This window comes from Lissotriton vulgaris, chromosome 11 (genome assembly GCF_964263255.1).
Source record: "Lissotriton vulgaris chromosome 11, aLisVul1.2, whole genome shotgun sequence".
In the NCBI taxonomy this organism is placed as follows: Eukaryota; Metazoa; Chordata; class Amphibia; order Caudata; family Salamandridae; genus Lissotriton; species Lissotriton vulgaris.
Window position 1 is genome coordinate 364,834,990 of NC_141699.1, and position 25,188 is coordinate 364,860,177.

At 48.1% G+C, this 25,188-nt stretch overlaps 1 protein-coding gene across 1 annotated transcript in view; it reads left to right on the forward strand.

The window, feature by feature from the left end:
* Positions 1-22,885, forward strand: part of LOC147679783 (myoferlin-like) — a 1,922,797-nt gene extending 1,899,912 nt beyond the window's left edge. The window contains exons 20-22 of the mRNA XM_086942477.1: positions 21,055-21,179; positions 21,774-21,874; positions 22,633-22,885. Of these exons, the coding sequence (XP_086798603.1) occupies positions 21,055-21,179; positions 21,774-21,874; positions 22,633-22,885 (479 nt within the window). The remainder of the gene's footprint in view (positions 1-21,054; positions 21,180-21,773; positions 21,875-22,632) is intronic.
* Positions 22,886-25,188: the final 2,303 nt, after the last annotated feature.

Consider the following 25,188-nt stretch of genomic DNA (forward strand, 5'->3'; position numbering starts at 1 on the left):
CACCAGGCCCAGGAGCAACAGATGACGTTTATATATGTTGCCTCCAACCCCTTCCATGATGTGCAGTAGGCCTAGCCGGTGGGTTCGAGGAAGATCCCAGCCCAGGACCTCAGCCAGGCAATTCCATACGCCCCTCCAGAATCCAGCCAGGCGACCACACGACCACACCGTATGCAACAGGGAGCCAGGCACTTCCCCACAGCGCAGGCACTCCGATGACGCAATCAAACCAGCCTTCCACAGTCGTTCACGTGTGTAATAGGCACGATGCAGGTATTTGAATTGTATCAGGCGGAGCCGAACCGCGATAGCCGTGCCGCGCGGGGACTCCAGTGCCTCCCTCCAGTCGTCCTCATCCAAGGCGCCCACGTCTACCTCCCAGGCTTCCCGAAGGGAGCTGAGAGTGGATGAGCAGTGAGTAACAAGGGACTGATAGATCCTAGAGACCTTCTTGTCTCCCAAGTCTCCCATAAACACTTTCGCCTCAATTGGGCTGAACTCCGGCAGGGAGTCGAGGCCGGCAATACTTGGGGCGAGGGCATGTCTCAGCTGTAAGTAACGGAAGAACTGGGACTGAGGCATCTGGAACTCCACTCGGAGTTCCTCGAAGGACTTGAGGGTTGCGCCTGACATGACCTGGCCCAGTTGTGTAATTCCAATAGCCTCCCAACCCTAGAACCCGGACAGGGACGCCAGTTCTGGGAGCAAACCGTTGTGCCACAGCGGCGTTTCAGCCGTTAATCTGCCCCACCAACCCATGCGGCGCAAAGACTGCCGCCACACTGCAAAGACCACTTTTGTCACCGACGGCAACCCACGGCGTATACGGGCCGAGTAGAGAACGGTATGGAGCGTACGGTCACCCATGAGATGTCTTTCCAGGGCATAGGCCGGGTCACTCCTGTCCCCGTACCACCATTCATTGAGGACAAGAAGATGTGACGCCTGGTAATAGGAGAGGAGGTCGGATGTGGCCAAACCACCACAGTAGGTGGACAGAAAGCACGTCCTCAGGGCCACCCTGGCTGCTCCGCCATCCCACAGGAAGCGGCTCAGCACAGAGTTCACCTGACGGAACCACTCCATGCCAATAGGGTGCGGGAAATGTTGAAGTTGGTACAACAGTCTCGGCAGCGCCACCATCTTAAAGATGGCCGACCTCCCAAAGATTGTAAGTGGCATTCTGGACCACGTTTTAACATCAGCCTGGACCCGTTCCCACACGGGCAAGACACTGCGTGTCCAGGCCACGGCTTGCGAAGTCGAGAGGAAAACACCCAAATATTTCAGGCCGTCCGTCGCCACGCGCAGGTCGGCGGCCCAAGGGTCGGCAACCACTCCGCCACGTAAAACCCACAGGGTCGACTTAGACAAGTTAAGGCGGAGCCCTGAGACTTCGCCAAACCCCCGCATGATCTCCAAAACTCGAGGGCCCGAGCGCCGCAGGTCGGTAAGGAACAGGAGGACGTCGTCTGCGTAAAGTGCAATTCTATCCGTAAGGGTATCGTTCCAGACAAAGCCACGCAGATGGGCATCTAGTCGTATCCGCGACGCCAGGGGCTCCATGGCCAGGGCAAACAGATAGGGGGACAGCGGGCAGCCCTGCCGAGTACCACGGCCGATTTGGAAGCGCCCTGAGACCGCACCGCTACACGGACCGACGCTGTAACATTGGTATATAGGAGACGGACATAGGACAAGAAAACAGGCCCTAGATTGAGGCGGGCCAACAAGGTGAACAGATATGCCCAACTCACCGAGTCAAAGGCCCGGTCCATGTCCGCGAGGAGGAGTGCGGCCTGTTCATCCCTAGCACCCATGGCGTCAATCGCTGCCTGCGCCCGCCGGATATTATGTCGGGTGGCCCTGTGCGGCATGAACCCGGCCTGGTCAGGGTGGACCAGGTCGGCGATGTGGGGCAAAAGGCGGTTCGCCAGGGCTTTCGCCAAGATCTTGGCCTCGATATTGAGGAGGGAGATTGGCCTGTAAGAGTCGTGGCGGTCCGGCGCCCTGCCAGGCTTCAAAAAGACCACAATCTCAGCATGACGCCAGTCAGGTGGCAGCTCGCCTCTAGACCGCGCTGCCTCTAGGGCATTGCGAAAGTGGGGTCCCAGCTGGACATGAAACTTTTTATAAAATTCGGCAGGATAACCGCTAGGGCCGGGCGCCTTCCCAGTATTCAATTGGCCAAGGGCCTCCCCAAGTTCCTCGGACGTAAGCGGGGCCTCCAAGGCCGTCTTAGTCTCCTCCGGGACTGCCTGCGGGAGTAGGTCATCCAAGTATGAGGCAATCTCGCCCTCCACCAGTGGGTCACGAGGAGCGTACTGTGCCTCGTAGTAGCGGGCAAAGCTAGCCGCCAACCGATCCGGGTCGGTCATAACTGAGCCATCCTCCGCCGTAAGGCCGGGTAGCTCAAGGGGCTGGAAAGTCGCCTGGCAAAGCCTATGTAGCATGGTGCAGGACTTATCGCCCCACTGATACACCCTGCTGCGCGTGGCGAGCCACGCCTGCCGGGCCTCCTCGTACAGGACCAAAGAATAAGTCTGCTGGGCCTGCAGGAGCTGTCGCACGACGCCCTCGTCACCCCCAAGTCGACCACGCTGCTCCAGCTCCTCCACGCGGGCCGCGGCAGTCACAATGGCCTCCCGACGCTCCCGCCGAGCGGCCGCACACCAAGCTATGTCAATGCCCCGGATCGTGGGCTTCAGCGCCTCCCACACAACAATGGCATCGACACCCCCCACCAAGTTCTCGCGCCAGAAGTGATCGATTTCTTCGCGTAGGTGCGCCACATACTCCGGCCGCTGCAACTGCCAGGCGGACATACGCCAGCGAAAGGGTTGTCGTTTAGAGGGGAGGGTCAAGGTGGCTAGGACAGGGGAGTGATCTGAGAGGCCCCTAGGGAGTATCGTGGCGTCCCTGACACGGTTCAAACAGGCACCCGGTACAAACAAATAATCGAGCCTCGAGAATGACCCATGCACCGCCGATACATACGTGAAGGCCTGCACTGCGGGATGAAAATGCCGCCACACATCGATCCAGCCCAGACTGCGCACCGTCGCACACAACCGGGTGGGGGCAGCCGCGGGGGGGGGTCAGACACCACATGCGCTCGCCGCTGGCGGTCCAGGCCCACATCCATGACTTCATTCCAATCACCCCCCACCACAGTCAGGACCTCGGGGATTTCGTCCCACAACGCAAACAGCCGCTCAGACAGTGCCCATTGCAGGGGGGGAGGGGCGTAAACACTTCCAAAGACCACCGGCTCGGAACCTAGTAGGCCCTTAACAAAGACAAACCTGCCCTGAGGGTCGATCCATTGCTTCTCATGAACATAGGCCACCCTACGATGTATCAATATGGCCACCCCCCGTGATCCCCTCGTAAAGCCAGCATGATAGACCTGGTGATAACCGAACCTCTGGAGGCTAAGGGCCTTTGAGCCCAGCATGTGCGTTTCCTGAAGCAGGAGGACATCCACCATCTCCCTCTTCCCCCATCGCAGCACAGCCCCACGCTTGATCTTATCCAGGATACCCCGCACATTCCATGTCACCACCCGCAGGGTCTTCGAAGGAGACACAATCGCAGCATCAGCCATTGTCAATATACAGTCCGACATCTGGCCCACCCTCCCACCCAGGTGCAACCCGCAAATCGACAAGAATCACAGCCCCCGACATGTGTGGACCCACCCCCCCAGCCCGCAAACTCAGCGCCCCCTTCCCAACCCAGAACCCCCCCAACAAGTGCAACACCAAAACGCCCCCCCACACCCCACACCCACCACCCCAATACCTCAGAAAACATTGAAGTATCTGTCGCGGCATGGAGAGACCCGGGCCCAAAACAGAGGACCCAGGGCCCGCCATACCAATGGATCCCCACAACCCCACCATGACACACACTCACCACCCCCCCAACAACACTCACATCCGTGAGGGTCTGAGGCCCACATATGGTACCCTCCGAGCCACACTGCGTCCCCATGGCAATAACTGAAGTCTTCACATGGGAACCGGCTGGCACATCAAGGACAAAATGAAACAGTCTCACCAGCCAAAGCAGAGCAAGTCAGTATGCAGCATACAAAGTGCGTGTAGGTCCAACCATGTTCAGCTGCCCGCATCGGAGTGTTCAGAGTCCCTGGCACCACCCGATTGCGATGCACAGGCGGAAGCCGATCTTTTCTTGGAGCGAGACCTCCGATGGCGGCCCTTCTTGGTCTGGCGATCCGTCCGCTCCGGCGACGATCCCTGAGACCTGCCCGGGTCCAGCCCCGGCTGGGCATGGGGCCGGAGTCGCACCGCCTCATCGGTCCAGCGGAACACCTCCTCAGGCGAGTCGAAGAAATGGGTCCGAGAATTTTGAATTTGAATTTTAACATATTTGTAGAGCGCGCTTATACCGAGACGGTTTCATGGCGCTAGGTAGCAGTGATTCAGTGGACAGGGACAGAGACTAGACTGCAAGGGATCTGGAGAACAGGAAGGTCTTGAGATGTTTGCGGAATTCCGCATAGGAGCTAGAGGCTCTGAGGGCAGAAGGGAGAGAGTTCCAAAAAGATGGAGCTAGGACCGCAAATCTTGTCCCTCCGGACCTCTTCTTCCTGAAGCGGGGAATTGTCAGGAGGGCCTGGTGAGATGAGCGGAGCTCTCTGGCCGGAAGGTAGGGTGATATGACATCACAGAGGAAGGCAGGGGCAGTCCCTGACCTAGCCTGATAAGTCATGCAGCCCAGCTTAAAGAGAGCCCTCTCCTTCACCGGTAGCCAATGCAAAGATTGTAGCAACGGGGTAGCATGGTGAAATTTAGGGAGTCCGTAAATCAGGCGGGCAGCCTGATTTTGAATCTGTTGAAGGCGACGGATCAGGTAGTCTGGGGCGCCATTGTAGACCACATTCCCATAGTCAAGGCGCGATAGCACCATGGCCATGAGGATAAGCTTAAGGGCAGGAACAGAAAAAAAGCGGGACACCTTGCGGATAGTGCGAAGTGAAAAGAAACAGGAGGACACCACTGAGTGAACCTGCGTGTGAAGGGAGAGCTGGGAATTGATGAAGATGCCCAGGGTTTTGACCTTTGGAACTGGGAGGGGAGGGGAACCAAGTGAGTCTGGCCAAAAAGACGGGGACCAGAGACTGCAACCACTCCCGGTCAAAACCAGTTCGGTTTTGTCGGGATTTAGTTTAAGGTGGTTGCAGTTCATCCAATCTTGGATGAAGAGCATCACCCTCTGGAAGTTCTGGGCAGAGGAGGGAGAATGGGAAAGGTTAAAAATAAGTCGGAGGTCGTCGGCGTAATTGAACACCGAGACCTCCATCTGCTGTAAGGAAAAAATAAGGGGTGAGATGTATAAATTAAATAGCAGGGGGGACAAAGAGGAGCCCTGGGGAACGCCGCATGTCACTCTACGAGGAGGGGCAGCAAAGTCGGCCAGATGGACAGCCTGCTCCCTGTCCGTTAGGAAGGACCGGAGCCAGGCGTGAGCCGTGCCCCCAATGCCCACCGCCTCGACACGGGTCAGCAGGATGTCATGGTCCACCGTGTCGAACGCGGCGGACAGATCTAAGAGGACCAGGGCCTGGGGGAGGCAGATGTCAATGCCCTCCCTCAGTTTGTCCATCACCGAAACTACCACCTTCTCGGTTGAGTGCAGCGGGCGAAAACCTGCCTGACAGGAGGAGAGGCGGCCAGTGGACTGCACAAAGGAGCTCAGGGTCACGGTAATATGAGCCTCTGAGACCTTTGCTAAGTAAGGGAGAAGGGAAATGGGACGATAGTTAGCGGGCAGAGAAGGATCGGCACCTGCCTTTTTCAGAATTGGAATGATAACTGCTGATTTATGGGCGTTTGGGACAGTGCCAGTTGTAAGGGAGTGGTTAATTAATGTGAGTGGAGGGGAATAACAGCTGGAGAAGATCTCTTTCAGGGCAAAAGCCGGGCCGATGTCCTGGGGTGAGCCCGATTTTACCCGGGCCAGTAAGGGGAGAAGGGTTTCTCATGTCAAAAGGGGAAGCTGAGTGAGGAGTGGAGCAGCGGGAGGCGGGGGAGCAGTGGACGGTGCCGGGAGTGAGGGAGGGATGTTGGCTTTAATGAGAGCTACCTTCTCGATAAAGAAGGAGTTGAGGGAATTGCAGAGAGATTGAGACGGAGGAATTTTAGGAATCACCCTGTCGGAGGCAGCGAGCTCGTGTACCGTGGCGAAAATTTCCTTAGATTGATTTTCCGCTGCCAGAATTCTGCCAGAAAAGTACTCAGTTTTAGCTTTTAGTATGTCCCTTTTATAATCATTGAGTACCAGGCAGTACTTTGCTCTAAGAAGGGGGCAGTAGGTACGTCGCCAAGCACGTTCTGCTCTGCGCGCCGCCAACTTCTTGTCCCTGAGGAGGGGAGTGAACCACCTGTTGGCCGCGTGGGCGCGTTTAATAGCCACTCTCTTAAGGGGAACAAGGCTGTTGCATGTCTTTAACAGCCAGTTGTTGATGGCTGTGAGCTGAGTGGGGAGAGATAGATCATTAAGCTCAGGGCTGGATGCCGCAAGGGAGGAGCAGACATCAGGAAGATCAGCCTTGTCCCACTTTCTGACCCAGATGTTTTTGGGCAAAGGAGGTTTAGGCGGCTGTCCGAGGTTTAATGCAAAGGAGATAAGGGAGTGGTCTGACCAGGGACAGGGCGAGATGATAGGAGAGTTGGTGGGGATATTGAGGGTCCATATTTGGTCAAGCTGATGACCTTGGATGTGGGTTGGTGTGGCGAGCTGGGGGAGGAAGTTAAGACTAACAAGCAGGGCTGTGAACTCCTTAGATCTGGCGTCCTCCGCCGGGTCATTAGGCCAGTAGTTTAGATCTCCGAGAACCAGGACTGCAGAATTGTTCACTACTAAAGTGGCCAACAGGTCCTCAATGGAAGTGAGAAATTGGGGAGTGGACTGAGGGGGACGATAGATGAGCACACAGGTCAGGGGAACCCCAAATGAGGTGGAACGGACTACTAGACAGTCTACAGCGGGGATAGGGGAGGAAGGTAGTGTCTGGAAGTGAAAATCAGTGCGGGTTATCAGGGCGACACCTCCTCCTGTCTTTCCCCCAGAGCGATCCATTCTAATGGCCGAGTAGGACGGGGGCAGCATGGCTAGAAGGCTCGGGAGGGAATCATCCCTGAACCAAGTTTCCGTGAGAAACAGTAGGTCGGGATGACGAGAGTCGAGCAGGTGGAATAGCTCAAGCTGATGCCCGACCGCAGACCTGGTGTTGAGAAGGATCGCGGTGGTGGTATGCTGGGGGCTACCTGGGGTGCACGGAGGGGTGTCATCGAGAGTGGGTGCCTGATGAGCAAGGGGTGGTGGAGCAAGAGAACGCTGGTGTATTAACAGGTCAGGACGTGGATATGCAGAGGGAGAGCTGCATAGCCCAAGAGAGGCGATGCGCTCTAGCACTAGAGAGGATGGAGGACACAAGTGCCAGAGGGAGAGCAAGACCGCCGGGGGGTAACTGATGAGTGGTGGAGCAAAGTGGCGGGCCCCTAGCCCCGGCCAGCCGCGGACGGGCGCAGACGGGCTTAACTCAGGCGCAACTCCGGCGCGCCTTCGTCGCGCCCGCTGCGCTCGTCTGCTACGCTGACACATACTGCCCGTATAAGTAGGGAGTAGCGTGGGGGGAGTGGCTACCAGGTCAACTCGGCTTTCAACCCAAGCCAAGATGGCGCCCGCGATCGAGGGAACCCCTCGCCCAGCCCACAGCAAGCTCCAGAGCCCCTGAAAACGTAAGTACGGGTTAGATACAACCTGTTAACTTTGAGCACAGGGGTTAGATGTATAAAATACAAGTAACAGTAAAAAAACAATGCAGCAACTCGTAATCAGTAGCGCATGGAGTTAAAAAGCGGAAACTGTGTCCACAGCTCCTCGGCAGTGCCAGGTAAGACCCACTGCCACTGGGTCAGTTGCTATCACCTTGCCGGGGGCCGGGACTTCAGCTAAGTAGGGAGCAGCGTGGGGGGAGTGGCTACCAGGTCATCTCGGCTTTCAACCCAAGCCAAGATGGCGCCCGCGATCGAGGGAACCCCTCGCCCAGCCCACAGCAAGCTCCAGAGCCCCTGAAAACGTAAGTACGGGTTAGATACAACCTGTTAACTTTGAGCACAGGGGTTAGATGTATAAAATACAAGTAACAGTAAAAAAACAATGCAGCAACTCGTAATCAGTAGCGCATGAAGTTAAAAAGCGGAAACTGTGTCCACAGCTCCTCGGCAGTGCCAGGTAAGACCCACTGCCACTGGGTCAGTTGCTATCTGACCCCGAGACTGATATATTACTCGCAGGCGAGCCAGATACAGGAGCGAGTATTGGAGCTTGAGGCCCCGAAGCTTAGCCTTAGCGTCCGTGAAGGATTGCCTCTGCTGTTGCACCATCTTCGTGTAGTCCGGGAAAATCATGATGGTATGATTCTCGAAGGCGAGGGAGCCCTTGTTCCTCGCCTCCCGCAGGATAACATCCCGGTCATGATAGTTCAGCAGGCGAGCGATAACTGGCCGCGGGCGCTCACCCTCCGGTGGCCGCTGGGTCAGAGCCCTGTGGGCCCTCTCAATCACGAAGCACGTAGACAGTGCCCCTTCGGGGAGCCAGCTCTCCAGCCACCCGGTCAGGAACCGCTCCATGTTGTCCTTCTCGCACCGCTCTGGAAATCCAATGAAGCGTAGGTTGTTGCGCCGCGCGCGCCCTTCTGCATCCTCCACGCGGGCCGCCAGTGTCTTTTGGACGCTCTCCACCTCCGCTAGGCGCCTCTTCAGGCCACTAATGTCCGCCTCAGTCTCCGTGATACGGGTCTCGGCCCCAGCGATCCGCTCCACCGCGTTGCGAAGGTCCTGGCGCAGGAGCGTGACATCCGCCCCAACCGCTCCAATCTTGGCATCGAGCATGTCTCGGGATTGGGTGATGGCCGCTAGGATAGCTGCATTGTCCGGCCCGGGGCCGCCGCTGCCACCGGCCGCCCCGGCGCCACCACTCGGCCCGGTGAATTTATCGATGGGGCCATGTTTAGGCGGGCCACCTCCTCTGTCCCTGGTCATGGCAAGCGCTGGGCAGGGCGGACACCACCTTCGGACCTTCGGGCACTGTCACAAATCCTGAGCGGGGCGGCCCAGATGAGGCCCCAGGGAGGGATGCGGGCCGGCCGCCGCGATCGGATGTCGCGAAAATTGAGGTCCCGGCGTCACCCCGGCAGAACAGGCCGCACTCACACTCGTCCCCACAAGCAGCCGTCCAGGGTATAACAGGAAGAATCTGCGGGTCCACAGTCTGTGGGCAGCCGTATCCAGCGGGCCGAGCCAGGGGAGGCGGATCGGATGACCCTACCGGCCACTAGTCCATCCCCGGCCGCCTCCGGGCACAAGGAACCCCGTCTCCAGACTGTCGCGGGGCCACGCCTCACCGCCACCGCTCGTTGGTCGTTCAGGGGGTGAGCCGATGGGTAGGAGCTGTTGGCACCGTCCCGACTTCCAGGCGATCGCGGTCGAAGAGATGAGCCAAGGGCGGCGTAGCGGATGCCACCCGCACCCGCCAGGTCACAGCTGCCACCAGGCGTCGCGAAACTCGAGGACCCCGGTCTCCGGCCGGCCACCAGGCCGCGCTCCGCCGCCGCCTCCCTTTGATCACAGGAAGGGAGGAATTGCAGGATCAGCACACCAGAGTAGACAGGAGACTTCACCAGATCGAAAGCAATCACTGGGCACCAACAGTGGGCTCGGGGGTCAGGATAAATGATCGAATTAAGTCCGGGCCGGCGGGAGCTCTACAAGGCTGCGACCGCCATCTTCGCCCGCCAAGCCACGCCCCCAGCTTTGTTCTTTTTTAATGCTTTGGATTAGTTTGTGAAGTGTTGGTTGACTTCTTCCTAAAGTGGCTTGGAAGGCATTATGCCATCCTTCAACTGCGTTGTTAGTTTTAGCTTTCTGTGCTATTGTACTAGCATACACATTCCACCATGGAATTTGAAATTTAGGTTGTCTACGGTGGCCTGAACGATGTAATCTTCCAACCCAGGTATCTTCAAAATAGTCCAAGAAGGGAGTTAGTTTTTTCTCATTGGTGCGGTAGAAAGGGCTGTCAATTAATAAATTGTAGTAGTTAGCTACTTCTGTTGTTGGTACATATGCCAATGCAATCAACTTTTTTATTTGATAAGCAAAGTGACTGTTTGTAGAATATTCAATGCTTAAGGTAGATTTTTGTAAGTGCCTCCATATACTTTTGTTGTAGTGATAATAACAACCTTGTATTGAGGTATGGGGATATATTTTAAGGATAGCTTGAATCATGGCCATTTCAAAGTCAATTATAATTCTTTGAGGATAGTAATTATCAGTTAATTCTTTGATCGTTGTTAAAAGTTCAACGTAGGTAGTATTTGTTTTGTTTGGCAGCAGAGTATAAATTAAAGGGATATTTGTATCTTGGTATTCCCCATGGATGGTGTAAAGTTGATAGAAAGGTTTGGGACAAACTTTAAAAGTCCTGTCCATCATCCATCAGGGGTGTGGAATTTATTAAAATATCTACTTGTCTATGGGGCAGGTTGCTTCATAAATCTACTTGTCCTGTAACAAAATCCACTTGTCCCTTTGGTGCCATGTAGTGCTCCCACTAATTATGGCAGCAATCTCATTATATAAGAGCTCTTATATAGCCTCTCTGATTATGCTAGGGCATATCCCATAATAGTGTTTGAATACTAGTAATCATTTTATGTTGCCACGTTTCCGCAGCTCCACATACTGGGACTGAAGATGGTGATAAGCAGTAGTTCCAGGCTTGGAATGCCCTATTGAGTCTGTGCAAACCTACTAACTTGCATGTTTTAGGGTTTAACAAATCTTCTCTAATCTTTCCCATACTGAAAGATGTTGGAAATTTACTCCTGAGAGTGACATATGTAAACCTTCTTTCAGAGTTGGGAAAAAGTAGTTGGAGGGAAAATGAACTTTCAAACATCCAGGTTTTCACATGAGCAAATGTACACATGCATATTTGCTCATGCTAAAATGCAGTTCACAAATATTTTGTAGAAGTACAATTTCTTGCCCTACTAATGTAAATTCTTATGAATTCACGAAAGCCATATACCAAAGGTGCACTTTTGAGACTTTCCTGTAATAATTGGGCCCCTAATTTGGTCTGGCGTTAACCATGACCTTTTGTGTTTATTAAAATTCTCTGTCTCTCTGAATTGGCTGGCTTCACTGTGAGTGACAGCATTCTGCTCTTTCACAAGGAGCATATCGGTACACAAAGTAGTTTTGTTCAGTACCAGTAACTAATGTGGCAGTGTGTGCTCTTTGAGACCAAAAACAATTTTTGCGTTTGCCAATGTTTGTTATAATGATGAAGGCCCAGCAGCTCTCACATCAGTAAGGTTTTACAAAAGCCATGCCAAAACAAGTCACGCATTACCAAAACTAAAAAGCTGACCACCAATGTCAGACATACTGGCTTTGCCAAGGCTTGTTTATTTTTGTTTCCCATAATCTTATTGAAACTGGTTACACAAATTTTCCAATATGAATATTTTTGGGAAATACTGGTATGCATCAACACATTTTACTAAGTGATGCTGCAAAGAAATGGTACTTGAAATTTTACAGTAGTTTAGCAAAATGTTAATTCCCTACTTTAATTTTTTAGGAATATTTTATATTGAACGCAAATAAAAATTAATCTTCCTTTCAAGCTTCTGCATCTAATCAGAGAGCATTCTGTGAGCATCATGCATAGCCTCATGTTGCTAAACTTGTAAACCGTGTGTACACCGTTTCATACTGGAACCACTGTCAGTAGTGCAGTCAGAAAGTACATTTACTTAGAGCGCTCTCCCTAATAATAAAGACTTTCAATTAATGAACCATAAATACAAGTTTGAACAGCATTTACACATGCACCCAAATATTAACTAAACTACAGGCAGTACCCTTCCCTGATCCTTAATGTGGTACTGCAAACTGGCAGCCAAAGGGTTTGTGCTGCAGGGGGTTGGGCCCACATGTCCCAAGGACAAAATACACATTAAAACTTGTTGCCCTTGACCCCAAACAATATGTCCTGGGCGTCGGGCTATAGGAATTCCACATCCCTGATCCATGTTTCACATGATTTAAGTTTTTGCAAATTACTATTAGTAGCAAAAAGTAAAATTCGTTTGTCATGACTGTGGTTGTCATACATTAAGAATTTATCCTCATTATGTGTAATGGTATATTCAGGATATATTTTTATATCCTGAAAACTTTCTGGGGTTGGTCGAGTTGGATCTGAAGCACGTTTAGTTTTTGCAATTAATCTTTTTAAGTTGGGAATAGAAGGTAGCTGTCCTGTCACATGTTCTGGCACTTTGCTTAAAACATTTTTCAAAATACTAGTGCTTGTTTCTTGTGATCCTGTACTAGCATCTTTCAATGTTTCCAGTGCTTCTCTAACTTCCACTTCTGTTACATTTGGTGGGTGGTTATGCTCACGTACATTTACCACATTGTTATCAACAGTTGTTGCTCTACCATAGCATGCACTTGAGTAATATTTGCTACATTTCCAATGGGTCTTATTCGCTTTTATTCTTTCTTGGGTGTAGGTGTAACCCATGAAGCTCAGCATTAGTTTCCCTTTTTGCGAAGTAATGAAAGTAGCTCCAGTTGCCATGCCTAAGGAAGATCTGTGGAAATATATAAATGTATTTTTAAGAACATAGAACACGATTTACAGAGGTGTGTATAAGAGCAGGAAAAAGCGTGAACATATACTTACTATGTGGCTTCACTGGTAATTCTTTTATTCTTATTTCTCTTTCTGAATTTTCTTATTTTTACGTTCTGTAATAGTGTTAAAGAATAATTGAAAGACATGATTTAGTGTAATAGGTGTTTGATTTTACTTTCAGAATTGTTATACATACAGTGACTATACTTACTTGATGTAGTAGAAGATGTTGGTAGTGTAGTTGTAGATAGGCAAATAATTTTGTAGAGTCTGTGGAAAAAATAATCATTGTGTTACTTATAGTATTTGGATGATAGTAGTTGTTAACATATGAAGTAAATTGTACATTTACTTAGCAAGTTTAAATAATTTTTATCAGCTATCTAAGTAGACATCGATAAGGTAGTTTATAAATGTTTTTATATCTAAGTTTCTGGTCGTTGTTGATAAGTTCAACATGTTTTGTTTTCACTTCAAAGAAGAACAGTTTTTAAATTAGGGAGTTTATCTACTTTTTGCTAAGTTTGAATGAAAAAAGCTATGGGATTTTACTTACTTGAAGTGTAGTATGACGTTTTGTAGTTGTAGTTGTAGGTTTGTATTCTCTTCTCTCAGCAAGGTAACCGTTTTTCTCCAAGTTTGGGCCAAAAATGGTAAATTACGTTAAGTGTGTAATTGTTTTTATATTAGTGAGTTAATTAATGGTAGCTTTTGATTGGTTCAATTAGTGAAATTTCAAAATCATTGGCCGAGAACGTTATTTTGAATTAGAAAACCGTTATTTTCGTAAGAGTTTGTTGCATCACTATTTGTTTGTTAAAGTACATAGTAAAAAGTTTTATATGTGCTTTTTTGTTTTATATGTAAATAGTTTATATGTAGAAAATAATGAAATGTGTTTCACATTTAGGCCATCGGAGTGTATGATAGTATCAGTAAATGTAAATTTTTTTAACCTATATTATATATTTTTATATCAATAAGTAATAGGAAAACTAAATAATTATATGTGTGAAAAGTTTTGTAAAGTAAAATAGTACAAAAAAGTGAGTAAAATAAAAGAATAGTGCATATCGAGTTGTTAATAAAAAGACGATATTTTTTGTATCTTTCTATAAGCAGATAGCTCGTCGATGTTAGTGTAGTCGATATATATGTCTAAGGTAATGTTATTTAAAATAAAGTCGATAATGTAGTAGTCGATATTTATGTTGCCGATATTAGTGTGAACGATATTAGGGTTGTCGATAAAAAAAAATCGATATTTGTGTGAATCCTTGTTTAAGTATAGGATGACGATATTAATGTAAGCGATATTTCAGTGACAATATTTTTTTCTGACGATATTTATGTTAACGATATTCCATCATGGAACCCAATGCCAACAAGTCACAGTTGCAACCCCTGCAAGTTCTAACCTTTCTGGGAGGAACACTAGACACCCAACAATGCAAAGTGTTTTTGTCTCAGGATCGCCAGAACAAGTTACAAAGCCTGGCAAGGTTAATTTCAAGAAACAAGTTAGTTTCTGTCCGAACATTCGCTTCTCTTCTGGGGATGTGCTCTTCAGCGATCAGTTTAGTCCCACTTGCAAGCCTCATGATGAGACCGCTGCAAGAAGAGCTGCCCAGACAATGGCAGCAGGCCGAAGGATCATTCGACGATTCCATAAAGTTGCCCACACGAATGATACAGGCTCTCCACTGGTGGTCAAAAAGAAGCAATCTTTCTCCGGGTCTCACGGTCCTGGCCACTTTCCCAGAGTTTGTCTTGACCACGGACGCATCTATGGAAGGGTGGGGAGGACACCTCCAAGACCTTAAAATTCAGGGTCGATGGTCTCAACAATATCAGCAAAAACACATCAACAGTCTCGAACTGAGAGCCATTTTCCTTTCTCTGCAAGCATTCCTTCAGAGAGTTGCGAACTCCTCAGTGCTGGTGCGTACGGACAATACCACCAGCATGTATTACATCAACAAGCAAGGGGGGACGAGGTCTCTCTCCCTATCGCAGGAAGCTCAAGAGATGTGGGAGTGGGTTATCAGGCATGGCATAACCCTCAGATCGCAGCATGTCAAAGGAACTCAAAATTCTCTAGCTGACAACCTCAGCAGATCTCTCACAGGTTGCCACGAGTGGGAGTTGGAACAAGTACAGGTGAACAGGATCTTCCGAATGTGGTGCACACCAACTCTAGACCTGTTTGCAACGCAACAGAACAGCAAATGCCTTTTTTGTACGCCAGCAGATTGCCTCAACGGGGATCAAGAGGGAATGCCCTGTCCATGCGATGGTCAGGGATTTATGCATACGCTTTTCCCCCGATACCATAAATTCCGAGGGTTCTGCAAAAGATGAAGAGGGAACATTGCAGTCTTATCCTAATTGCTCCTCGCTGGCCGAGGCAATATTGATTCCAAGAGTTACTTCTGTTGTTGCGACAACGTCCGATTCGTTTCAATCCAACACGCTCCATGCTGACAAGGGAGAAAGGTCAGATTCTTCATCCGGATCCACAATCGCTTCACTTGCACGCATGGCTCCCGACTTCTTTTCAGCATTGTAGAGTTATTCTATCTAAAGCCTGCGCTCAAAGTACTATCAAAACATACCGCTTTAAATGGAAGCGCTTCTGTCATTGGTGCGAAACAAATAATGTACATCCACTTCAGGCCCCACCAGAGGATATCCTTCCCTATTTACTATCACTAGATTCAGAAAGAGTTCTAACAAGCCATCACTCTGTTGTTCGTCACTTATCAAACAATTTCTAAAAGGGCTATTTCGAGCTTTTCCTCCAGTTCCAAAGGTGAAAGCACATTCCACCAGAACTATGTCGGCTTCTACATCCTTATTTGCTGGAGTCTCACTGGAGAACATTTGTTGTGCTGCGACATGGAAAAATGTCCATACGTTCATGAAGCACAACTGCTTACAATATGCGTCGCAGGACGATGCAGCAGTGGGACAAGCTGTTCTTCAACATCTCCTTCATTAAGGTTAGACTTTTAATGTTCCTCTTATTGCATTTATGATGTATGAGTATAATCAAATTCACTGTAATGTTTCTGGTGGTCAGATATTGTTTCTTAATATGAAGTATATTACCTGACTATAATTATTTCATTCAGAAGCTTTCTGCATTTATATGTATTTACATAGTCTACTGCTCTATAACCTTCCGGATGTGTGGGGGATATGTAGATTCATGCTTTGTCTCCCACCTACCGCAAACAACCAAATTTTTGGGCTTACTGCTTGCTATTCTGATTCAGGCATGTGAATCTATGAAAGATACCCTACTGCTGGATAAGAAAACAAGTTACTTACCTGTAACTACAGTTATCCAATATTGGTATCTTTCATAGATCCAAATGCACCCACCCTCCTCTCCGGCAGGACAGTTCTCTAACGGGGATATCTACTTCTCACTTGTGTTAGGAAAATCTGAGGAGAACTGTCTCTGCTAGGAAGGTTCTAGAGGGTGCTGGCATCTGATTTGTTAGAGCTATTTTCAGCTCTTTTCATATAATGGGGTAGATAGACTACTAAGCGTTGGGCCTTTTGGGCCTACTGTCTTGTCAGCCTACAACAATTTTATTCTAAAGCACTGCTTTTATATGTATTTTTACTGTGGAACTCCCGCCTTGGCGACGGGAAATGATTCAGGCATGTGAATCTATGAAAGATACCAATACTGGATAACTGTAGTTACAGGTAAGTAACTTGTTTACTTATCAAGCGTGACTACTCACCCATGAGCGTCTCAAGGTGCTGAGTGGGGGTGGGATCAGAGGGAGAGAGGGGGAGTACCGTGGTTTACTCTAAGCACCAGGTCTTGAAATCCTTCCTGAATTGCAGAAAAAAGTAGTAAACCTGCACCCATAGAAGTCCTGCTTGAATGGGTGCAGATTTCCTACTTTTTGGAGATCATAAACATTGGCAGTATCACACTTAGAAGGCGGTGCCAGTTTAAAGTTTCGAGACTACTGGCAATCAAACACCCAAGAGGGGATATGATGAATGCTTGCACATAATTTATCAGTGGCATGCGCTTAAAAGGAGCATTCACATCCATTGTTTTCAGCCCACTGTGCCAATCTAGACAGAGTTATCCCTAATGTAAATCAATACTGACCCTGATCCTCATGAAAACAATAAATCCTTAATCTTGGTCTTCTCACCCTTTCATCTTTCAGCCCACTGCTTATTTAGTAGGGAAATTTGAGATTCACACTCCCCAAATCTGTCTGTGTCTCCTGAACCCATTTCAGGTTGATGTCCGACTTAACATCCAGTCTGAGGATCCACACTGGTTCCTACCACATCTACGACAACCCTGACACAGGAGAAGGACACCATTCCTATTGTCGTATCCGACTCCGAATCAAATCCCTCTCAACCAAAGTTGTAGAATGGAACAGTTCTGATGTGCTTGGTCCTAGCTCATTATGACTCTGACAAAACATTGCTTTTATCTAGCAGTAGGGGTGGATGTAACTCACTGAACTTTGTAGGAATACCACAATATAATGTGGAATTACACAAGAAGAGTACTCCTGAGTTTAACACTATTTGTTAGCAGAAAAATACCACTTTGCATCCAAAATGGACGCAAGGGTGCATTTTGCACTAAGAAACAGTACTAAATGCAACAGCACACGGATAGCAAGCTTGAGCAGCCGCTCGCTACAGGTAATCTTTGGGTTGGATTTTCCCCCAACTTCCGGAATTTAGCATAATTTTCCAAAATGGATGCAAGGATGCATTTTGCCTTAGGAAGCAGTGCTAAATAAATCAGTACAGTAATCGCTAAATATTCTCTTGGAGTATGATCCATGATCCCCCCCTCCAAATTACGCGAGCATGAGTAATTACATAGTTAAAGGTGGTTCCATGTCAAAGAGTAATGTGGAGTTACCAAAATTACAAGCAGAATTGTGCTCATACCTACCTAGGTGCCACCCCACAATGCTCCAACAACGTTTTGGAACAGACTCTGACCAAAGTCAGCCTAGCTTCGATGACAATGGAGATTAATCACCCCCCAAGACATAATGTTGACAATTTGTACTTTGACCTACAAGTGGCCAGAGGATTGGACACTTTCCTTGATACTGGGTTGGATTCTCCCCTAAGCCCATCCATAGAAAAAACAGCCTCATTTGCTGTGGACATTTGACATGCAGCGGAAGTCGTACATTTACAGTCACCTTCTGTTGAGATAAAAAGCAGTGTCCTCACAGATGTTTTGTAGCCTGAGAAAGCTTGTTACAAGCCCTTGTTGCCACAACTAAATTCTGACTGAAACTCTAATGGGTACCTGGACTAAGCCTTGCTCTTGCGTTCTGGTAAATAAGCAGGTAGCCCGATGCCAGTGGCAGGTGAGCCTGCTGGCTTGACACAGCACCCTACACCTGATAGTTCTGTCAACTACCAGCATACTTATTCTCAACTAATTTTCTACAACCAGCCCCAAAAAGAGAAGAATTTAGGCATTTGGGAAACTAATGTTCTTCTTGGTTAGCCAAGCCCTTTGGTCAGTCAACGCCTGCTGTTCAATGGGTAGATATTCCTATGCATTATGGGGCCTGGTCACCAAGATCTTTCTTGCAGCCATGGAGTAATTTCGTGCCAACCTGGCACAAACTATACTGCAAAATGTCATCACATCATGACTGGACACTACTAATTGCTTAAGCAGAGCAACTGGGACTAGCGTAGTTCTCAGGCACATCACATGGATTGGATCCATGGGCTTTTCTGGTGATGTTCAGGCATTACTTATAGATATACTTTTTGACAGGTCTCACCAGTTTTATCAAAAATGCTTATTCCACACCGCCCCAGCTACATTCACCCTCAGTCCCTTCGGAGTCAAGGATCCAGTGGACAGTGTCCAGACCCTCAAGAACAGCCAACCTCCTAGTCCCTCTCCCCTCCAGCATCAGCCTCCACACTGCTTTATTTTACCCTTAGTGCTACGCAACTGCCCTGTAGGATACAGGATCAGTCACTTCCTCCGTGGGTAGCAGAACATAACATCTGACAGGTGGGTTCTGCAGATCGTTTAACAGGGCTACATCCTGCCATTTCTTTCCAGCCCACCACAACTTCCGCCGACGCCAGAGCAGCATTTTAAAGAGCACTTATCTATTTCACTGCAGAATGAAGAAGCCATGGAGAGAGTGTTGGCCTCAGGAATAGGGACAGAACGTTAATTTTGGTATTTGCTGAAGCCAAAAAAGGGCTGAGACTTTCATCCTTTCTCAACTTCTTTGTGTGCAAGAACTCAGGATGCTCATGCTGGCCCAAGTTCTAACAGTCCTGGATCCAGGAGACTGGATGGTAACATTGGACCAGCAGGACGTCTAATTCTGTATTTACATCCTGCAGTCCCACAGACATTACTTGATGTTCAAGGTGAGAAATGAACATTTTCAGTTTGTCATGCTCCCCTTCAGCTTCACCAGTGCCCCTCTGGTGTTCATGAAAGCGATGATGATGCTTGCAGCATATGTTTTTGAGGTCGGACATGTCAGTCTTTCCCGCATCAACTATGGGCTGTTGAAGGTGGGCTCGCCACAGTTAGTTCTGAACTACCACTAGATGACGACAAACCTTTGCTGCTCTGCGGTCTAAAGATCAGAAGCAACTAGGCCCAAGTCATCCCAGTGGCTATTGGTTGTCCAGGAGAGTGTCGTACCTGGACCTTTTTGCCATGAGGGTCTCTTCTCTGTTCAGGCTGCTTCTTCAGGAGGATCTTCTGTTGCAGCAGCTGGCAGGGTCTTGCACCCTGGCCTGCACAATCTACACCTGAATGCCTGGACATTGAGTGGTGGCAGATGACTGCATTCATTCTCCCTCCCTAAGCAGTGAATGTTACCCAAAGCACCAGGTTAACTTCTACAAAGTGGCATTCCGACAACTTTGTGGCCTGGTGTGGCACCCGTAATACATGCAGGCAGGTAGTAAGTTATTTTCGAGGTTCTCTGGGTCAAAGAAAGGCAAAGTAGTGCACAAAAGGATGTTATCAAGATGGTAGTCCTCTGTATTCAGATCTGCTATGCATAGGTTAAGAAGCAGCTTCCAGAAGACCTGCGAGCTCCTTTCACATGAAGGTTGCTACTGCATTGACATGACAAGTGCACATTCTGGATATTTGTCAGGCCACAACATAGGGGCGAGTACAGGCATTCATGAAGCACTGCTGCCTTGACATCCAGAGTGGACTGGAAGGACATTTTGCCCATTCTGTAATTCAGAACCTTTTGATGTGAACCATTCTAAAGGCCCACCACCTTGGAAGGTACTACATTGGTATCTACTCACAAGGTGATGACCCTATGGTTAGAAGTATCCATCAGCCGAACCAGTTACTTACGTTTGCAATGCTCACTTTTTATGGTAGATACACTTATCGAACCACAGATTACTCAACACCCACCCACCCCCATTCTGTGGAATTGTCTCCCTTTACCATCCAAAAAGGTCCCTGTCTCAATATGTGCACACTGGTACGTCTGATTGATTGTTGGAATCCGCTTCCAAGGACGCAGCCAGTGCTAAGAAAAAACACTGACATCAGTATGCTGAGATGGCACTTATATGTGGCTCTGACCGTCCATTCCAGGGCGACGTGAGGTCAGCAATCAGCTGTATTATGTCACCTATCAGCACACTGAGTCTATGCTGTAAAAATCTTCTCTGTTCATCCTAGTGCATGGAGATATTCACAAGGTGAGGAATATGCAGCTAGATACAGCATCCACTAGAAAGAATACTACTGAATGTAAGTAACTAGTTCCTTAGTTTGATAATCCTTCACAGGGTATTAAAATTGCAGTCTGACAGTCGGCATTTTATTTGTTGATTGGATCACAGAATATATTGAAGTTAAATTGGCTTTAGAAATATATATTACCAGATCTTTTTGTTCTCTATGCCATGCAGGGTTCACCTGCTTTACTGAAGAACGTGTTATCTGTAGAATTAACAAAACCTGTCTATCGGCTATTAAAGTATGTGAAGTATCCTTAACTTCAGTGAATGAGCAAAGTGTTTTAAATAAGTTGTATTGTCTTGGGACCAACACTTCAATGCAATGTGAATAACACTCTACTGAAATTGTTAGCCGATAGTGAGAGAGGTGTAAAAAAGGGAAGGGGGTCGGGATTGAATGGCATGGTTGAATGAAGTGTACTAAGGTAAGAGGGTGTCTCAACAGCTGTTTTGAACTATGCTCTTCCCTGGGTCCACTTTTTTCTTCTGTGCTCAGACTTTCTTCTGGGTTTGCTTCAGGTAACTTCTATCACTACCTTCCTTGGTATGACACGCTGCCAGTGGTGGTGGTCACCTGCTTCTGGGAGGATATCACTAAAAGAATGGACACTCTAAACATCCTGTTGTCGTTGCAAGACAAGCTGGTGAGTGCACACAGAGCCATATATGTACATTTGACTTAGAGTGCTATAAGGGTACACTGAGTTGTAAGTGTGAATATGACTGTCAGTTTGCATAGGGGTTGAGTGGTCATTTAAAACACACTGTCAGTGGTGGCCTGCTTCTACTAGGATGTATACTCTGAATGCCCCTTTGTGTATGCATAGCAAGCTGGTGAGTGTGCACAAGGCTGTAAATGTATATTTCACTTCAAGGACATATAGCGCTATGAATGTGATTGGAGGTAGGAATGTCCACAAAGCATTGAGTATGCACAAGGTAGTAAGTGCAACCAGCACTACACAGTCCTCAACACCCAAATTGACCTCATAATCTGCTGCTGCTCCAGTCATCAAACATCCACCAGAACTCTAACTTAACAAGCAACAGCTGCTGTCATAACCTGCCATTGTTTCCTAATTGCTTTTACCACCTATCCAATGGCCACTGCTACGTCGACCTTTCAGCTTGCACTACTAACCAGCGGCACAGTACCCCTCCACTGCTACAACGTGGTAGGAACTTGTCTCTAGTATGTTGCATGGTTCCATGGTGCCTGTATTTTCCTTTCTTGATAGGAATCGTTCCTGAAAATCTTGAAGCCATCTGGCAATTTCAGCCACAAATTAGAGAAGAGCTCTGCCATCCATCTCCTGCAAGAGTTACAAGAATTTTGCCAGTGAGTATAGGGACTGGGTTACTAAATCCAAGCCTGCCAAATCCCCTTTTTAATTGAACCTCAACCTCTGGTGACCCTGTATTATAGCCCACCCGTGATTGCCTGCATACAAAATCTAATCCTGTCAGGCTCCCTAGAACCTTCTCAAGATCCCAGATTCTCCTGCCCCCTCACTAGCCCCAGCCTCCTGTGCCCTTTGTTGAATCAAACCCACCACTTTTTTTAATGCCAAACTCTCCTGCATCTCTAGATCTCAGCCTCCACTTGCCTCTCATAGCGTTCTAGCCTCCACTGCCATGGAACCTTGTATTTCCTTTGCCCTTCTTGTTTTGTTTCCTCCAAAGCCTCTCAATGAGATGGCCTCTTTTTATTGACGAGTGTCCAGCCTTTTATGTCTCTTCAGTAGATCCCATCTTCTCCTGGTTGTTGCTATGGAAGTGCTCCTCCACTGACAACCAATTCCCCACTTCCATGACTTTTGTCCCTTCAAATCCTGTATTACAGGCCCCGGGGACAAGCACACACACACGTGTACCAAAACTGATAGTGAATAGTTGCAGTAAAGCTTATGGTATTGAAGTTTGTCTGTTTTTTTCTTACCTATACTCTCTACACTGAATGTTCCAGTTCATTCTCCCTGTAACTCTGATTTCCAATCTTGTTGCTATTAATAAGGTGATGAATTCCCTCCATTGAGTTAGATAACCCCTTTTGATTTAGACTTTAAAGTAACTTCTTTAAGTCTTTGTGTTCCACAGGAAGCCTCTCCCCAGCTTGGAAGGCAATGCCAGCACTGTGCTGGACGAAAAACTTTGGACGCTGCGTCAACTGCTCCTAAATCAGGTTGCCAACGATTTGATGAAGTTGCGGCAGGATGAAAGAGCTGAGATTCCTCTCTTAGTATCTCATCTGCAGGACATTTTGCAAAAGATATCATCTGTGGCTAATGAGGTGAGAGATCCCAATTCGAAAGCCGCCACAAGAGAGGTATCTCATACTTTTTTATATTAACTGTAGCCAGTGCCGTTGTTCAGTGCTTCGATGCATCTGCATGTGAACTGCACACATATACCATGGGTGATTAGCATACATACAGCTGTAATTCAAATATTCGCTTGAATCGTCAATTAATACCCAGGCTACTGCTCAGTCAAATCAGTTCTCTCAGGGGATTTCCATGTATAGTCATAAGCAATTGCATAGTTCCGCCCACGTGCTGTGACTCCGGAACACTTCTTTAGATATATCTTCTTAAGTAGGATTTTTCACCTTTCTTCAGGAAGGCCTGCAAAGACAATAATTCAGACTAAATAAATAGGCTACTCCGGCCACATCCTCATCTTGAAGTGAAAAAAGGGGCCAGTATACTATATTTTGTAACATTTTTGAAGTGTTCACAACACAGAAGAATCCATTCACAAAACTCCTTTGTTCGAGGCATATGGGCTGCAGACCACACACTGTTGCATTAGATCGCCATCTGGTGGTGGGCCCGGATGATTACACTTTGTTGTTGTCTCGGAAGAGTCTTTGTCTGCTGGATGACTCCTCCATTAGACTGTAGTGCGCATGGGCATTTACTCCATCTTCAGATAGTTTTTTCCGCCATCGGGCTCGGATGTGTTTATCGTTCGGTCCCGTTACCGATCTCTTTTCGAATCCATAAATCAATCTACAACATCAACATTGTCTTTAACACTGATTCCGGTCGCCCGCGTCGAAGAAAGGCTCCTCTTCTCGATTCCAGCGCTCGTCGGGGCCATCGGGCCCTACTGCGCCATTGGACCATTGGACCTTTGGCTCATGGAAAAAACACCGTTCAAGAAGTGTGCCCTCAGTGTGGACACAAGTTTCCCCACACCAACCTTCATGAGGTTTGCAAACTGTGCTTGACCCACACACTAGATGTAAAACGAGCGCTTCTCTACTATATTGATATGACAAAACCTTTTCGTAAAACTAAACAACTGTTTGTGTCCTTTTCACCTCCACATAAAGGCAATCCCATTTCTAAATCAGGCATTGCCAGATGGATTGTTAAGTGTATTCAAATTTGCTACCAAAAAGCATAACACACTTTATCCATTTCTCCTAGGGCTCCTTCTACCCGTAAATTAGGAGCATCTATGGCATTCTTAGGAAACATACCAATAAATGAAATCTGTAAGCAGCTACATGGTCTATTACGCATACATTTACAAAACACTACTGTGAAGATGTGTGGTCAAAACAACAAGCAAGTGTGGGCCAGGCTGTACTAAAACATTATTTCAAACTACTGCAACAGATGTGGGTGGCCACCGCTAAGGGAGAAACTGCTGTGCAATCTATGCAACAGTGTGTGGTCTGCAGCCCATATGCCTGGAACGGAAAATGCTACTTACCAGTATGCATCTGTTCTTGGCATGTAGGGCTGCAGAACCACACACGCCCATCCTCCTCCCCAGCTACCTGTGTCTGTTCCAGTAGTATCTTATTTAGATACACAACACATGGTCATCTTTATCTGTACTCATACAACTCCATCATTTGCCCAATGGCGAAAACAATCTGAAGATGGAGTCAATGCCCATCCACACTAGAGTCTAAGGGAGGAGTCATCCAGCAGACAAAGACTCTTCCAAGACAACAACAAAGTGTAATCATCCGGGCCCACCACCAGATGGTGATCTAATGCAACAGTGTGTGGTTCTGTAGCCCTACATGCCAAGAACAGATGTATACTGGTAAGTAGCATTTTCCTTTTATGATATACAAGATAGCGATGATAGGAGAGGACAGACTAGTCTCATAGGCTGCCATTATATGTCTCAAAATTTGAAGCTGTGCCTTTAAGAATCCAGAGACCACCATTATCTCATCGTGCACAGGTAGTGGCAGTTACTTCAGTTCTTTCTGGGTCCTGCTATCAGTACCCTGGACAGGGCCGGACTGGCAATGCCGGGCACCAGGTAATTCCCCGGTAGGCTGGATGGGGTGGGAGCCAGTTTTTAGTAAGGGGGCCGGTTTTGTTTCTGGGGCCTGTTTTTGGTCCAACGGCTTTCGAAAAAAAATTTGAGAAGTTCGAAGTTCACAGGTACAGTAGTCAGACAGTCACTCTCTGCATGCGTCTCTCCTCGCTCCGTGCGGGAAAAAAAGCACAGCTCTCTTAATCTCTGAGTCTGGAATGGATTGTTTGACTGCAATAATGGTATGCGAACACTGTGCACCATTTAAAAGAGTGGGTCTCGTCCAGATGTCTCCGCCACGGCGTCTGCACTGTCTCTTCAGTTGACCCACCTTAGGGTGGAGTGGCAGTGGCTAGTGGTGATCAT